The sequence below is a fragment of the Arachis duranensis genome, chromosome 1 (genome assembly GCF_000817695.3).
Source record: "Arachis duranensis cultivar V14167 chromosome 1, aradu.V14167.gnm2.J7QH, whole genome shotgun sequence".
Lineage (NCBI taxonomy): Eukaryota > Viridiplantae > Streptophyta > Magnoliopsida > Fabales > Fabaceae > Arachis > Arachis duranensis.
Genome location: NC_029772.3, coordinates 3,061,553 through 3,078,729, shown reverse-complemented (window position 1 = coordinate 3,078,729; position 17,177 = coordinate 3,061,553). Strand labels below are relative to the sequence as shown.

The 17,177-nt window shown below is 36.4% G+C and overlaps 1 protein-coding gene across 1 annotated transcript; it reads right to left on the bottom strand.

The window, feature by feature from the left end:
• Nucleotides 1-8,154: 8,154 nt before the first annotated feature.
• On the bottom strand, nt 8,155-16,721 carry LOC107465949 (glycerophosphodiester phosphodiesterase GDPDL4). Its single transcript, XM_016084963.3, has 9 exons — nt 16,384-16,721; nt 14,712-15,005; nt 13,529-13,644; nt 12,944-13,445; nt 12,024-12,062; nt 11,627-11,911; nt 11,169-11,314; nt 9,075-9,561; nt 8,155-8,923 (listed from the first exon to the last, which is right to left on the bottom strand). Exons 1-9 carry the CDS (start codon nt 16,493-16,495, stop codon nt 8,622-8,624), a joined length of 2,283 nt encoding a protein of 760 aa, XP_015940449.1. The 5' UTR covers nt 16,496-16,721; the 3' UTR covers nt 8,155-8,621.
• Nucleotides 16,722-17,177: the final 456 nt, after the last annotated feature.

Sequence of the window (17,177 nt, the reverse complement as noted above, 5' to 3'; positions counted from 1 at the left end):
AACCCTACGAAAGCGTTCCTATAAGAACGATCTAGGCTAGTGGTTGAAGGCCATCCATTGTTGGTAGTTCGAGCGAGGTTGTTGAAGACCTTCTTGCATTGGTCACTTGCCTTCGTTGCTGCAGATAGCCCTTTTTGAAGTAAGCTTTTTATCCATGCAATGTTGCCTTCATTTATGCATCTAACTGGTGTAGGGTTTAATCTAGGCTGCGTGAACCTCTGTACAAGGCTAGGGTTTGTACTGATTGTTTTTGTTTTCCTTGTTATTTGGTTTAGTAACGTATTGTGTTGAATAATAGGGTTGTTTGAGTAGAAGATGGTGCTCTTTAACATGAGAGTGCATCATGGGGGTGCATTCGGATATGAGAACGGTGTCTTGAAGTATTTGAAGAGTCAAGCAATAGTCATCGAAGACATTGACGGCAATCGGTGGTCTATGTTTGAGGCATACGAGAAGCTAAGGCAGTTTGGATACTTGAAGTCCACCATCACAGCGTTATGGTACAAAGATCCAAATGCGGATGATTCTGAGAGTAACTTGAAGTTGTTGAAAGGTGACTCATATGCAATTGAGATGTGTAACATAGCCGAGTTGAGGGGCTTCGTTGACTTGTTTGTGGTGCATGAGGTTAGGGATGCTGATTAACGTAGGGGGAGATACTGGGAGCGTCGAAAGTGAAGAACCTAATGGTGGTCTTTAGATAGTAGTATTTGAAGGAGACCAAGAGAAGATTGATGTTGTTGGCAATGCGGTAGAAACTAAATGTCAAAATAAGGGTGTTGGAGAGGAGTTAGGCCAGGAAGGACATATTGGAGGCGGTGACCATGAAAGTAGTGGTGAAGACAGTGATGACCCAACATACTTGCCATCTAATGACGAGGGAGATAGTGCCAAAGACATCCACTTCACTGACAGTGAGGAGAAGTATGACTATAATAGTGGATTTGGTGAAGAAAATTATGTGCCAAAGGACTCTATTGTGGACAAGGGTAAGAGGGTTGTGACAAGTGATTTGGAGGATGAGGAAGCAGCAAACAGTGATGACTTGGAGAACGATCACATGATTGGAGGACATGACTTGGTGGCTGATGATGCAGAGGAGGATGCTGATTGTGAGGGGCTGAGGTTTCCAGTCCATAAATTTGAAAAAGACATGAGAAACTACAAATGGAAGGTGGAAACACTTTATGAATCTAGGAAACAATTTAAGGACACCGTGGCAGCGTATGCAGTTCAGACAGCTAGGACTATTAAGTTTAAGAAGTGTGACTTGGTAAGGGTTCGAGCTGTTTGTCAAAAAGACTGCCCCTTTTGGCTATATGCACACTGGGTTGGAAAGGAATCAACATAGCAGCTAAGAAGCATGAATTTGCAACATAGGGCATGCAGACACACAGGGTTGGAATAATACATTCCAAATTGTAACACCCTACAACACAAAATCTTATGCTTAAGTCATAAGACAGAGGTGGTGAGGTATTACGACTTCTAAGAGTAAAATTATATATATAATATAGTGAAAAAGGTTTATAACTAGGAGCCTTTAAAGGAAAGTTTAAAACAAAAGTCGTAACACTCACGTAAATGAAAACTTGCGTACAAAGGAACGTAAGAGATATGTATATATATATATAAGAGGATCCCAAAATGACCCAAAGTTGAAAAATGACAACCTGTTTCTCCGAGTCAATCTCTAAGAGGGACAAACATAAAATACAAGGTAGAGATCCTAATACATACATAAATATAAACAAAGATACGACCCTGAATCCCAATAATTCTTTGCTTCATCAGCGTTTCCAGAATACAAAGTGATGCTTTTCAACCTGCATCTAAAAAACCACAAATATTGTATGGGATGAGAACTGGGAGTTTTTAATATGGTTAAGGTGCCCACATATATAATAAATAAGGTCTCGGGAAAGTCGAAGGCAATCCTAGAACCCCGACACTCAGATATGATATAATCTTAAAGGAAATAACTAAACCATAAATTTGGTTATAATGCTCTAAGGTATCCAAGTCATAATATAACTATAACCCTTGCTTCGACTTTCACCTAACATAACATTCTAAGGCATTTTACCGCTTTCTAATAGATCATTGTTAACCAACCCTTACCACTGGTGCAACCAGTCACGGCCTAAGGCCCAAATCAAACCAGCTCGACCTCTGGCCCAAATAAACTCAACCCGGTCTCTGGCCCAAATAAACTCAATTCGGCCTCTAGCCCAAATAAAAACAATTCATCATTATTATCAGTCCACCACCAAAGTACCAAAAACAGAAAGACAATTACAAACACAAAGAAATACAAGGCAAACATATTTAAAGAACAGTTGCAGCAAGTATCACAATTACCAATTATACAGAATTTATCAGATAGGCAAGCTAAAACAAGTATGCACACCCAAACAAAGCAAACAAATGCAACATGATGCATGCCTGTCCTACTGGCCGTGAGCTCTCGTGTCGGTTATATCGCCAGAATCTGACACATCTGGTAGCTAACTCAAATATTTGTCTCTTGGTTGCGCATCTCCAATAGGATCATAAACGAAGGAGAGTGCCTTTCCACATCGAAGGAGTGTGCCTTTCCACCTTGCAACCAGAGAAGAATGTGGGAGAAAACAATACAAAAGAGAGTTTCTTTCCACTTTTTCCACACCCTCATTACGACAAGAGAGGGAACTTCTATCCTCAACTTGCCATCCGAATACATTTTCAATTTAACAAGCAACCAGGATTGCACCCAAATCTTGCCCTCTCGACCATTCCGACCATACCAGTCATTGCCAGTCTCAACATTCACCCCTAAATTCTAATTTAGTCACATCTTTGCACTTTTCATTCTTAATTCGTCATTTTCCAAGTTTACTTCACCAAACCTCTTAAACCTCTATTTTTTACAAAAATCAAATTTAATCAATGTTTTAAGGTTACAAACCACTTACCATATCACAGACATATTGCCTCCACAACTTACCATAATCAACTATACCTCATTTCTACATAATTCTCAAGCATGAACTTTACAATTATAACAATAATTCATCCTTAATCATTTATCTATACATATCCATCATTTTCAACATATCAAACATCATTAACCCATCATTTATCATCCTACTCTTATTATGTACAATAATCACCAACAAATACTTAATCCATATAAACAATTATCATTAAAGGAGCTAGGCAAATATCATACTCATGTATTCACACCTATCCTACGGTCACCTAATCTAAGTTTTCACAGAACATTATATATTAAATATGAGAAACCTAAATCATACCTTGACCAATTTTCCGAATAACCCGAGACATCACCAAAGCACCAAACACAGTCCCAGAAGGTCCAAAATCACCAACACACGTCACCCAAACTCCACCGAGTTCCAAATCTCACAATTCAAGCTGCAACATATACATATATACACCTAAATTTACATATATCACACATACATACCCAAACTCAATACCCAATACACAAATTTAAGGAATTAACTAGGGTTAGTAATCCTTACCATATATGTGCTTCAATTAAGCCAAAACCTACCAATTTCTCAAGTCAATTTGATCCTAAAACATCAAATTAACCAAAATTTCAATACCCCAAAATCTCAACATTTTCAAATTGAAGAAGAGAGAATAAGAGCTGGGAATATGATTTTCTCACCTTAAAAGGTACTAGACTTTGTAGAGCTCATCACTGCAGACGTATGACCGCAAACGGTGCGGTAATCGGCGCTTCGGATTGAAAGTTATGGCAAATTGAAATCAAAGCAAGGGTTTTAGGGTTCTTATTTGCTCCCTCATACCCCCATTTCAGCGTGATCCCCTGTTCTTGAAGGGAGGAGTGGCTGAAAGCATGGTTTTATATAAGGTGGAGTAACTGGGTTTGGGCCTTGGGCCCAATACGGGCTCGGTTTGTCCGGTTCGGCCCGTTTGACTCAATCTGGGGCCAAATTTTTTGAAATTAGTGTCGAACTTCTTATTTTAATTTCTCTATCAAATTAAATCATAAAAATCATATTTCTAATTATCTTGATTAATAATTAATTTATTACCTAATCATTTACTAATTTCTCGGATTTTACACAAATGGCTAGGCAACTAGTTTAAGAAGAAAGTGGAATCCAATCCAAGAATCAAGGTAAAAGATCTCGTGGCAAAGACACACAAAAAGTGAAATCTGACCGTGACTAGGGCAATGGCAGCGAAGACCAAGCAAGAGGCATTGAGCCAAATCCAGGGTGCATTTAGGGAGCAATACAAAAGGATTAACGATTACTGTGGTGAGCTACTAAGAACAAATCCAAGATCATCAGTGTACCTGAAAGTGATTCGATCCCTAGATTTTGCTCAGGAGAGACAAAATCCAAATTTAATGAATTACTGTGTCTTCCAAAGATTGTATGTCTGCTTTGATGCATGCAAGAAAAGCTTCCAACACTGCAAACCGTTTATTAGATTAGACGGGTGCTTCTTAAAAACTCCTCAAGGAGGACAACTATTGACTGCAATTGGAAGAGACCTGAATGAGCAGATTCTTCCAATTGTTTATGCAGTTGTTGAAGCCGAGACAAAGGACTCTTGGGTCTGGTTTCTGCGTCATCTTGCCAAGGATTTGGGTCCAGAGAAGATTGGAAAATGCACATTTATGTCTGATCAGCAGAAGGTAATGTTACATTTTACACTTAGCTTGTGCTTAAACAAATATAGATAAGCCTAAATGAACTAATGATTTATGTGCTAATCAAATTCATGCTCACCTTCTAGTCATAGGTTTATTGCCGGCGTTTGAAGAGATCATACCAGGGGTGGACAACAAATTCTGCATCAGGCATCTCTATAACAATTTCAGGAAGAAATTTCTGGGTTTGGAGTTGAAGAACAGAATGTGGAGGTGTGCTAAGGCAAGTCATTGGAAGGATTGGGAGAAGGAAATGAAATGTCTGCGAGTTGTCAATGAGGGGGCATTTCGACATCTGAACGGCATTCCACCTAGGTTTTGGTTCCACTCCATGTTTACTTCTCATTCAAAATATGACACCCTTGTTAATAATATGAGTGAAAGTTTCAATGCTGTCATAGTAGAGGAAAGAGAAAAACCTATTATTACCATGTTAGAAGATATTAGGGTGTATCTGATGATTAGATGGGCTGCCAATAGAGATAGGATTCACACTTACCAAGGAAACATTATGCCACTAATTAGGAAGAAATTGGAGAAACGGGCAAGCTTAGCTAGAGACTGGAGGCCATACTGGTCATCTGTTAGTAAATATGAGGTTATGTGCGGATTGGATAAATTTGTTGTGGATCTAGCTGCTGCTGAGTGTTCTTGCAGGAAGTGGCAAATGAGTGGCATTCCATGTTCTCATGCCATCAGCTGCATCAGCTTTAAAGGACTTGATTTGGAGTCCTATGTGGATGATTGCTATAAGAAGGATGCTTACCTGAAGTGCTACCAGGAGGTGATACACCCTGTTAATGGACCGGATCTATGGGAAAGAACTCAGTATGATGATATCATGCCACCTCCCTATAAGAGGCCAAGCCACAGACCTGTGAATAAGAGGAAGCGAGGGCCTACAGATAAGGAGAATAGAAGCCAGAATCACCTATCACAGAGGGGTCAAATTCAAAGATGCTCCAACTGTGGTGCAGTGGGACGCAAGAAGAGGGTTGTACAAAGCCTAAAAAGAGGGTATGTAACATTATGTTCTAGGGTTTACTTCATATTATGCTTTCTATTTATTTCACTACTTGGTTATGTATCTAACTCTCTGTATAATTGCCATTTTCTTAATAGGCCCAAACCTCAACACAACAAGAAGGGGGAGCCACAAAAAGAGGGAAGAAGGATACATCCAAGCTGACCCCTGGTCAAATAGTTCGAACAGGGAGAAAGAGAAAGACTTCAGCATCACTACCCAACCTTCCAACAACTCAGCCAAGAAACCAGTAGCTAAGCCCAAGAAACCAATACCTCAGCCCAAGAATGTATCTACTCAGCCCAACACCCAAGTCCAGTCCATTCCGAAAGCACCTTCAACCCAATCATTGGCCAAGAACAAGGGTGCAGCAGCAGCAACCTCCTTTAACAAGAAACAATCACTGAGCCAGCCATCTGAGAGGAAGAGGTATTTTTCTGTCATCCAAAGTAGTGCACCACATGTTCCTCTACAGAAGCTGAAGTTGATGGCCAAATTACCTCCAAGTCAATGAGAGACTCTTTAGATATTGCTTGTTATGCTCTTTTGTTATCAATGTCTTACTGATATAGAAACAATATTTAGTTTTAGAATAATGCTTTATAAACACTATTTTAATGTCTGTATTTTGGTATTAGGTGTTTCAGCACACTTTGTTGAGTACTATTTTTTGTTTCAGTGGCATGACATCCAGTGTAATCTATGTTATCCTCTTAGACTTATGGAAACCAACATCTGATTTGTGTTTGTTTTAACTTCTCTTCAATTGAAAGTTGAAACAAGCCATTAGGTTATTACTGGATTCATAAATATCATTCATGCATATTGTACTTTACTGCACTTCTTTATTAAGATTGCCAATTAAAACATCACACCTGATACACCATTAACCAGGTTCATATCAGATACTCCATTAAACATCATTTTCATTCATTAATTCAAACAGGTTCACACATGATACACCATTAAACTATTGTAACATCACAAATTATCCTCAAACTTTAACCCTACAACACAACAAATCTCCTAAAATTTCCTAGCTAAATCATCTATAATTTAGGTGCATTCCATATGGTTGCTTTAACTTATACAGATTCTGCAGCAATAAGAACAAAAACTCAATCCAGCCAACAATCCCTAATGTAGCAACAATCTTAAGCTTCCGTTCAACATCCTTTGATCTTGATTTTAAGTTTGTAATCTTCCTCTTGGTTCTTGCAATTTCAATCTCCTGCTGAGCTCCTCCAGGTTCTGGATTTGTCCAACAGAAAAAATACAACCATCCTAAACCTGATAAAAGCCAAAAAGATAGATGAAAAACCTCCAAATTCACAAACCCAGAATCGAAAATAAGGAACAACAGCATACCTCATGGTATACGCAGCCCCAAAATCTTCGTCCCGGGTCATCTTTCGTGGATGAAGGTCGCAAAATTGGCCTCTCGCCATGTTCGCATAGCAACTCCTTCGCATGTGAACGAAATCGTGCAGCTCTTGAACTCTAGGAAGCCATGGACGCTGTTTGTTGAACCCCTAGCGCTACTGCTCTCCGTTGAGCTTTCGAAGAAGACGCTTGTGTTGTCCACTCCACACACTACACCCTTATTTAGTTTCATTATTTATCTATTTATTGTTTTATTAATATTAGGATAAAATATACTTTTTGTCCTTGAAGTTTGGTAAAAGTTTCAAAAATACCCCTAAGTTTTATTTTGTTTCAATTTTATTCCAAAAATTTTCGATTTGCATCAAATATACCCTCAATGGCTAAATTTTCAAAAAGTTTAAGATCAACCTAACTATAATGCATGAAAATTATGCTTGATTTGCTTGTGTTGAAAGTTGTTCTTATAAAATTGTTGTTGAATTGGTCTTAAATTTTTTTGAAAAATTAGCCATCATGGGTATATTTGATGCAAATCGAAAACTTTTGGACAAAATTGAAACAAAATAAAACTTAGAGTTATTTTTAAAACTTTTGTCAAATTTAAGGGACAAAAAGTATACTTTACCCTTAATATTATATTTGTTAAAAAAGGTGCAATGGACACTAAAGAACTAAGGGGTCTCGAACGATTTTAAAATAAATTGGAACCTTCAGACCATTTTGTAGCGAAAAAAAGAAGGCGGAGACAAAATAAATTTTTAGCCTCTACGTTAGGGACAAAAATCGTACTTAACCTGATATAATATTATGCTACAATCTATAATATTAGGTTCTCTTGACGCATGATGTACCAATACATCATTGCAATGTCCTTGATTAGAATACTCATTGAATTAAAAACATACCCGAGGATCAACAATTATGTTAGAAGACATGATGAAAACCATCATTCTCCCCACCATATGAAGTGTTACCATGATTATATGGTTTTCTACTACAGAAGTATTTGCTAATGTAAATAGCGGGGGATCAAAAAGAGAGTAGAAAATCATCTAATATTTTAACAGCTAGGAAGCTAATAATAATTTCCAGAAAACACAATTTGGACATGATGCCATGCTTGTTTATCTGACGACAAACACAATCCATAAATATATAATAATGGTTACAACTTACAGCAGAAGATACAAAAGGCTCGCCTAAAAAGATATGTACCCCTCATGATGGTCCATAGAATTAAACCAGGAAGAATAGATTGAGGAACTGGGAATGGACATAACTAGTGCTACAACAGTTAAGGGAAAGAATTTACTACTAGAAAAATAATTCTGGATTACTCATATGGGGTCTGAATTCTGAAGTCAAAACAGCTTCATGCTACTTAATCCAGAAAGAGATGGGCAAAAACTAGGGGCTATAATAACAAGCACAATCAACTCTTTCTTCTTCTTTTCTTCCCTTTTTTTCCCCTCAATTTTTGTTTTGTTTGATTTTTCGTGGGAAGTTGCTCAAACCTCAAAGCAGAAGACAAGCTACAAGCACAGCCAAAGGGGACAAAAGGAAGGAGATGGTGACCTTACCCTGCGCATTTTTCGGTGACTGAGCTGCTGAATTGTTTCCAGCAGAAGATCCAGATGGTGTTGGTGATGGGGAAGCAGAAGGCAAAGGTGGTTCTTTCACTTCAGATTCTTTCAGAGGAGGGAGTGGAGCTGAAGCCGGTGGCAAGTAACCTTTGGGAACAGCTTGTAGAAGACCACCTATTTGAACAGGTAGCATGTAAACAGGCATGTTGTCACCCATAGTCAAGCATTTGTTTCCTGCAATAGGAAGAAGAATAAATCATATCAGTATATCAAATATGAGATTTGCAGAGCTGAATTTTACACCTATGAAACTGGACCAATATATAACATGGAACATTGGATCCGCTAGTTCCAAGAATAAGAAACATGTTTTATATGAACTTACTTCTGTATCTGTTAGCTGTTTTTGGGAAATCTGTGATGACTCCATCAACTAATCCTTCCTGAACAAATGTATTGATTTCCACAGTTGGATCCGAGAAGAAATCCCATGCCTGAGATACGAACTCATTGCTAAATGTTTGTGCATAGACGGAGAGATTGGCATGATGGAGAGTTGTTACAATCTTCGTAGAGACAGTAAGGAAGAGATCAGAATTGGTAGGATACACAGATTTCTTCTGGAGAACTACAGAATTTGCAAAGCTTTTGATGTCGTTTACTGCTGAAACAACAGCATCACCAACTAGCTCATCGATTTCGTAGACACGTTCATAATTTGTTTTCCCTTTAAATTTCATTAGTACAGAACTATTGGTGGACTGAATCATAACCCTTGGGGGCCCAGTTTTATCATAACCAGCTTTGCTCAAAGTGTTCATGACAGCATCAGTCACACTCAAATCTTCTTTCTCTGCAAGATAGGCAGCATTCTGACAAAAGTAGAGAACAGCATAATGTTAGCAGACTTTAAGTTTCTACTTGGATGCTAATTGAACAAAGTAATGCAAGACAATTTTCATCTTTTCCTGTTCTTATTCCCTCACATCTTCACATTTTTAAAGCAATACAGTGCAATATGTAAAATTGATTATTAAATTAATAGGTAAAAATTCTCATCTCTCAGTTTCTCACTTTCTCTATTGATGTACTGATACTAAAACGGAAAACTATGACTATTAATATAATTGAAATGGCATCTCTTAAAGATTCAATCAGCAATGCTTTTAATTATCCAAATTTTAGCACCATTACCAATTGAGGAACAACAATGATAACACAGAAAGCATTTCTCTAATAATTCACTTGAGATATTATTTGAACATGAATGTGACAATTTTGTATTTTCCCTTCTCTTACTGTGGCATGAATAAACCAATCCAATCTCCAAGACCTTATCCTATTTAAATCTGTCTACCTTTGCCATTTAAGAGTCAAAAAGCTATTTGCAAAATAACTGAATCATATATTCTTGTGAATATCTTAGAAGTGATGCTTGAGATTTATGGATGTGAACTATTCTTCCCTTCCTTTATCCCTTTCATAATATATTCTCTTAACTAGACACCTTAATTGAAGAGTGAGTAACTGTAAACTGTTCTCCTATTAACCCCAAAAGTTGCCGTTTGCAGGTAAAGAAAAGCACCCTTAACCACATGTAACTTCTTAGAATGGAAATCCTGCATAAAATATTTAGCAACTTATATATGTTTGGAGAAACCATCTACTAAACACACACACCATGGGAGAAAAGCTACTTTGACTAACATTATTTCTCATCAAGGAATCTTGAAAAGGCTTACATAAACACACATCATCCAGGCACTTCATTTGTGATCCATTCATGTAAGAATCCAATATTTGGTCATATGTTATGTAATTACAGAACATAGTAAAGACCGCATTTACATTGACATTTGCGTTTACAAAATTACCAATTGCAACATCATTCACGTACTTGAGATGTTGCCCCTCATTTTTGCCATAATAAGTAGAACTGTAAATAAAACAATGGTTACCTTTTAGTGTTTGATATTTATTTGATCTCATTTAATGATGTTTTTCTACAGTGCATGCCTATAGCAACGAGGGAAAAAAAACATCTGTGGTTGCATTTGATGCTAGTCAGATCTACTTCTATAATTTTGAACTCATTTTTATCCAATTCATTAGACATTTGGAAGAAAGGGAGTCTTGGAGCAATGGTTGAATTGTCTCCATGTGATCTCAAGGTCATGGGTTCAAGCTGTGGAAACAGCCATTGATATAATTATCAGGTTAAACTACGTACATCCCCTGACCCTGCGTTACGTGGGATACTTGTGCACCAGGCTGCTCTTTTATTACACATTTGGAAGTAGTTTCAAAATATTAGCAACAATTTTTTACTCTCTTCTCAGTACACTTTGGTGTGTACAAGGATGATACTGAGGTCACTCATTAATCATAAGATCCATCACAATGTGGAAATAATTTAGCAGATATGAACAGGTAATGGAATGAGCTGTAAACAGAAATTGCAGGCATGAGCATAACGTACCTCAATGATGATCACAACACTCGATAGGGAAGTCTTGTTTCTGGCCAAGTCCAAGAAATCTGACAGACTTAAAAAGTTGATATTGCTCTTGTCATATTTTGGGTTGCGGAATAATTTGAATTTAGAATAAGGGCTTGATATTGAGGCTGCAAGAAAAATAAAAGAAAGTAAAACACTGATATCATATACTTGTCCACAAAAATTAAATATATCCACAGCAGGCAACGGATAATAAAAACAAATAAGGAGAGTCTTTTTAGAAGCTATAAAAAGAACTCAAGATGAATAACAGGCTTGCAGCAAGATTCGATATGGCCCCATAGCTGTAACATTACAGAATATTTAAGTCGTTTTTTTTTCTTCTTAAAGTATGATATGTTTGTTTTGAGTTTATATATACCTCTTTCTATATGAATCCTCACTAAATTGAATAAAGCATATCTGACTATTTGACTTACGGGTCAAGGTTTGTATATCTTTCCATGTCAAGCTAAAGGTAAATATGCCAGTGCCAGATTTGATCTCTGGGATAGACTTGGCAAGACTAGCGAACCGTGTTTGAGCAACTGTTGTGCTCTCTATAAGATCTGCAGAGCTTAAGCAAAACGGTGTTCCATCCTTTGACATTTGAACAGGACAGTCAATGACATCTGCCCCATCCGATATAGCCTTTTCATATGCCTTGTTGGTGCAACCGGGAAAATCTCCGCTTGCTCCACATTTTGAAATGACTGTGGTGTTAACTGAAGAATGGGCAAAATAGGAGAAGTAAATCGTCAATGATGGAACAGCAAGAAAAAAGGTTAATGAAAAATATAAGAATACATGTTGATGAAGCATAAGATAGAAATGTACTTGTCTTTTTAGCATTGGCGCCTAGGAGAGCAAAGCAGCCTGCTCACAAAAGAAGATAATTCAGTACATACTCAAATAGAGGTCGAGTGAGAAGTGCTTAAGTGCGGAATCCACATACAACTTAAATCAATTATATACAAATCTTTGGAACGCGCAGAAATGTAGTAAAACAACGAGACAGAATTTCAACATGGGGAAGTGATGAACATGCAAGACCTCGAGCAAAACATAAAGATTTCTTTTCCTCTTTATTTTTGTTAATGCGGCATGGAAAATGAACATAATGATGATTTTGCAATGTTTGCTTAAAGTATGCAGTTGAACCTGCCTAAAGGAGTGTTGTCTAAATAGACTGTTGAGGCAAAGGTTGAGGAAGAAGAAAGTTAATAAAAATTCTACTGGTGTTATTTCTTTGAATTGCACATGATAATATGATATAAATCTCAGTTGGATCATCTTGGAATCTGCCAATGTATATAGATCAATAACATATATCCCTACCAATTATTTTACACTTAAGGTAAACCACCTTATAGAGGAATCAATATTATGAGGCATGGTGATCACATTATAAATCCTAGGTCCTAGGCTTAATGGATGCACGGACATTCAGACAATAAAAAATATGATAAATTAAAAATGCATGAAATGAAATATCAATTGCTACAGTGTCCAAGAAAAAATGATAGAACTTAGCCAGAATTTTCCAAAGCTGAAGGGTGATTTATAGATAAGTCAAATTCACAGGCACCACTCATCTATCAAATAGTCAATCAGATGACAACTCATTCAGCCAAAAATATTTGAACATATGCAACATCTCAGTGGAAAAAATATTAGGTGAACAAGAGTTGATCAGTTGAAAGGCATTATATGTATGCAAGGCAGCACGAATCAAAAATGATGAAGACACAACTCACCTACAGCTTCAGCTGGTGTTATGGGGAAGTCAGACAACACACCATCAACAGAGAAGTCTCCGTTGTCAATGAATTGGAGGTACTCTGCTAGAGGATCATAACTGTAATTAAAGGCAGACGGAACATCATTCACAAAATTCGATGCAAACACTTCCAGCCCCGCTTTATGTGCATCAGCAACCAAAGAGGTATGAGGTTGTAGATAAAGGTTTCCGTCTACAGGCCATATGTAATCCTTGGGAACAAGAATTCCCGAAGCAAATGTCTTGATAAATGTTAGATTCTTTAAGTAAGAACCATAAGTCTGATTGGTCGATGGATCTACAACATCTTTATCCATAAACCTGAAGACCAGTTTTGTAGTCTTTGCATTAAAGCGCGAAACTATACCTCTCAGGAAACCAGCTTCAGGTGATGAGATATAACTGACAACAACTCTTTTAGAAACAGTAAGTACAAAGTTTCTCATGCTCAAATTGTGCTGTGTATAGAATGCATCATGCTGCAAAATGTCAATTATACAAAACTTAGTTTCAGGACTAACACCCAGACGGAATGACAAAAGTGTACTATGCCTCAATTTACCTGAATATTCAACCACAGGGCCGGTGGCTTTGTTTCTTTAACTAACTCGTCGACAGTTAAAATAGAAAACAGATTACCATCAAAGTCGTTACTTCTGGAGTAAACTCCTTGAACCACTGTCCAGAAACCAAAACAATTGTCAGCAATATATATACATCTATCTATCTTTAAATATTATATGAATAGTCAACACTCCATAAAGCAAGCGAAGAGAGCAAGAAGTTCAACAACAGCTGATCAGGAAAACTGATTTAATTATGCTGGCGCAACACAACACAGCATCTAAGTGACACAATTCAATTAATGATCACTGCCTGAATCTTTAGTAATTGTTTTGGAGAACAAAGTCAAAAATACCAATTTATTAATAATTACTGTACAACTCATTTCAGCTCAAGCTTGTCCAAAAATCTGCTATTGCTACATATCCTTGACCCATGTCCCATACTCCCATACCTAAAGTATAATGAGGAGATATAACTTTACACATAAGCCTAAGCGTCTAGAAAATTTCAATCACCAAGAAACAATATCCCCTTCTAGCCTTTTTTTCATAGAAGACATTAATGGTCATGTACCAGCTATAACTAGGAGACATGTCTTGTTACAGTTTGTTCCACTTTGCATAGGTCAGTTTTTCAATAATTTGATAATATGATTACCAAGTACACTATAGGTTTAGCTTATGAGGTGTTTCATTTGGATTTAATAGCAAGTTACTAAACTAATAAGGCAATAAGTTTTCTATCTCATAGGTAAAGTCTAGAATTGTTCCTCCCTCTACATGGTGTACTCTAGGATAACTAAAGGCTAAAAGAGTTTGAAAGTGGAGATACAATAGCCTAGTTTCTGAATGTTTTCAGCACTATCTTCAAGGTCCTGAAGTCCAATAATCCCAAATCTTCCTAGGTTTGTTCTTCTTCACTTCGTTCCACCATAATCTGAAGTGTTGGCTATGGCAATTTTCAAAAATATCATAAATTGAAATCTCGTAAAAATTTCCCAGAGTTACATGCTTATATCGATTAAAGACCACTATATATTGCAACCTCACATCATCAGTCAATTAGCATCTTCCCTGCTTGATCTACTAGATCTTAACATCAGTAACTAAATAAAAGGGTATGACTTCAAATTAGTATATCAATTATTAAGAATCGAATTAATATTTAAAGTTACTTACAAATAACATTGGCAAGATCCTTGAGATTGTAATCCACAGAAAAGTATCCACGGACTGGTGCACCGTTAACTAGGTAGGTTTGACTTTTGTTTTGAAAAGCTTGAGCAATGTTTGTAGCATTATCAAGCTTGATATCCGGAATGCAAATCCCAAATGAATCTTTTGTTAGTTGAACATCACACCATGCAATGTAATTATTCCCTGATGTCTCTCCTACCAGACTATAGGCTGCATAGCTGGAATCAGGAAACACTCCCGAAAAACCACCACGTGCTATGACCACTGGTGGACTTCCTGCAAAATAACAGTACAAGTAAGTTGCAAGAAACAAACTACAGAATTGAAATTTCTACTATGCTGGTGGGCAGAGCTGCCAGATCCCACCCACCATATCTACCTATCACTTCTCAATTTGTGAAGTTCTCTCCATTGCTTACTAAATTGGATCTTTTATCCATAGAAAAAAGTATCTAGCATATCTCTATCTCTTCATTTTTTTCTTTTACTTTTATATTCTATATTCTATGAAGTTTTTTTGTTTGCTACAGCTGATAAAAATCGTAGTTTTGAACGATGTAGTTTTGAACGATATATATGTACAAAGCCTTTTTTTTTCTATAATGAAGATAGTCGCACGTAATGACAGATCATATGGCCATATATGTACAAAGCCTTTTTTTTCTCTCTTAATTTGGTTACTCATAATTTTTCTGTTATTAATTTATATATAGGCCAATCTGGGTTGAAAATCCTGAATTGTAAATTTTGCAAAATGTGTCCCAGAAAATTAATCTGATAGAAAACATGATACAAACTTCATAAGTTTTGATTAATCCCATGCAAAGTAAAGTAAATTGATCCATTTTCAATTACCCCAACTTCTTTCCCGAACCATCACTTCCGTACTCAACTCAAGAAAGCATCAAACCTACGATGCACACATATTCCAAAATGACGAGTGCTAGGAAGTTAGCAGATTTTGTGATTTGTAGCTATCAATAGAGTTTTTAATAATGTAATATTACATCCAATAGTGTGAGATTACTCACTTTTCTTTTGATGGTTAAGTGTTGGCCAAATTCTAATAAAATGCTGGTTCTCTAGACTTTCTCTTCCAAAATTGATAGCGTATTCGTATTATATACATATACATCAAATTCAGTGACTCAAAAAATTCAGTATTAACACACTAAATTGTAACAGTTATAGTTATAATTTTTTTTACTATAATTTTGTAACATTTTATAACTTTTCAATACATCTTTCTGCATAAGCATCTTTTCTTACCCAAAAAAAGAAATCTACCTTATTTGCACCTTTATGACATCCAACAACTATTTTGTAAGCACCACCAAGCGCTACAAAATCTCAGCTTCAATTGTTAAATATCCGTTTTCCCCGCACCAAAATGAAAAAGTAAAAATAAATTAAGAAATAATTAAAAAAAAAAGGAAATTCGTATTCATGAATTGAACAGATCCTCGTTTTGGTAACCGAACAAACACAGTAACACCTTCTCAACAAAGCTCAAAAATGATACTGCAAATTAACATTTCGATTTTCGAGTAAGCTAAGCTAAGCTAACTCCCTCTAAACAGCACCAAGAACACGTGCGTCTTCAGCTTAATTTCTTAAATTAAAAAAAAAAAAGTGGTGAAAGAGAGAGACTCACCGGTGAGTGTCTTCCATGCGTTTGTTTTAGATCCCTGAGCAGAAGCCAGAGCAAACAATGAGCAAAAGAGGAGCAGAGAAAGAGCGTGATCAACGGCGCGTGGCTTCCACATTCCGACGAATTTTCAGTCTCCGATTAAGTCCCGGCCGCACTAGCCGGAATTTAAAAACTAAAAAAAATTATTATATATATAAAACAAAAAAACAACACAAAATGAAGTGTGCGGTTCTCGGGAACTGCGTGAGTTAGATATAGTGCTAGTTGCACAATGGCTTGAGAGAGAGAGAGAGAGAGAGAGAGAGTTCTGTTGCTATTGCATAGAAGCTTTACAAGCTGGCTTTTCTTCTATATTCGATTATGAGTCATTATATTTTTTTATTTATAGGCGGAATTATTTGACCTCTATTATGTACGAAAGTAACATTAGTTAATTTCAATTATGTTAGTTATATATTAAAACTAGTCATTAATATTATTAATATAAAATATATATATATATAAAAGTTTTGTTGTTGGATAGATATATTTTTTTTTTAGTTAATTGTGATTTGGATGCCATTCTGGCGTTCTTTGTTGTTGCTACATTAAAGTTCTGTTAAAGTCTATTTTTATTTCCATTTTAGAAGGGAGTAGGTGAGGTACATAAAAAGTTTTAACTTTAACATGTTCTTTGGATAGAGAAATTTAGACGAGAAAGTGGGGTGAAAAAATGATTTATACTTCTGAAATTTTTTTAAATATTTTAGTCATTTTAAAAGTTAATTATAATTAATATATATTATAATATTTTTAAA

Bases quoted from the DNA above. Each gene is read 5' to 3' on its own strand.
- LOC107465949 (XM_016084963.3), bottom strand. From the start codon at position 16,495: ATGTGGAAGCCACGCGCCGTTGATCACGCTCTTTCTCTGCTCCTCTTT. The intron at 11,315-11,626 runs GTAAGTCAAATA...TTTTTCTTGCAG, and splicing joins AGATATACAAACCTTGACCC to CCTCAATATCAAGCCCTTAT. The intron at 8,924-9,074 runs GTAAGTTCATAT...TTCCTATTGCAG, and splicing joins AACAGCTAACAGATACAGAA to GAAACAAATGCTTGACTATG.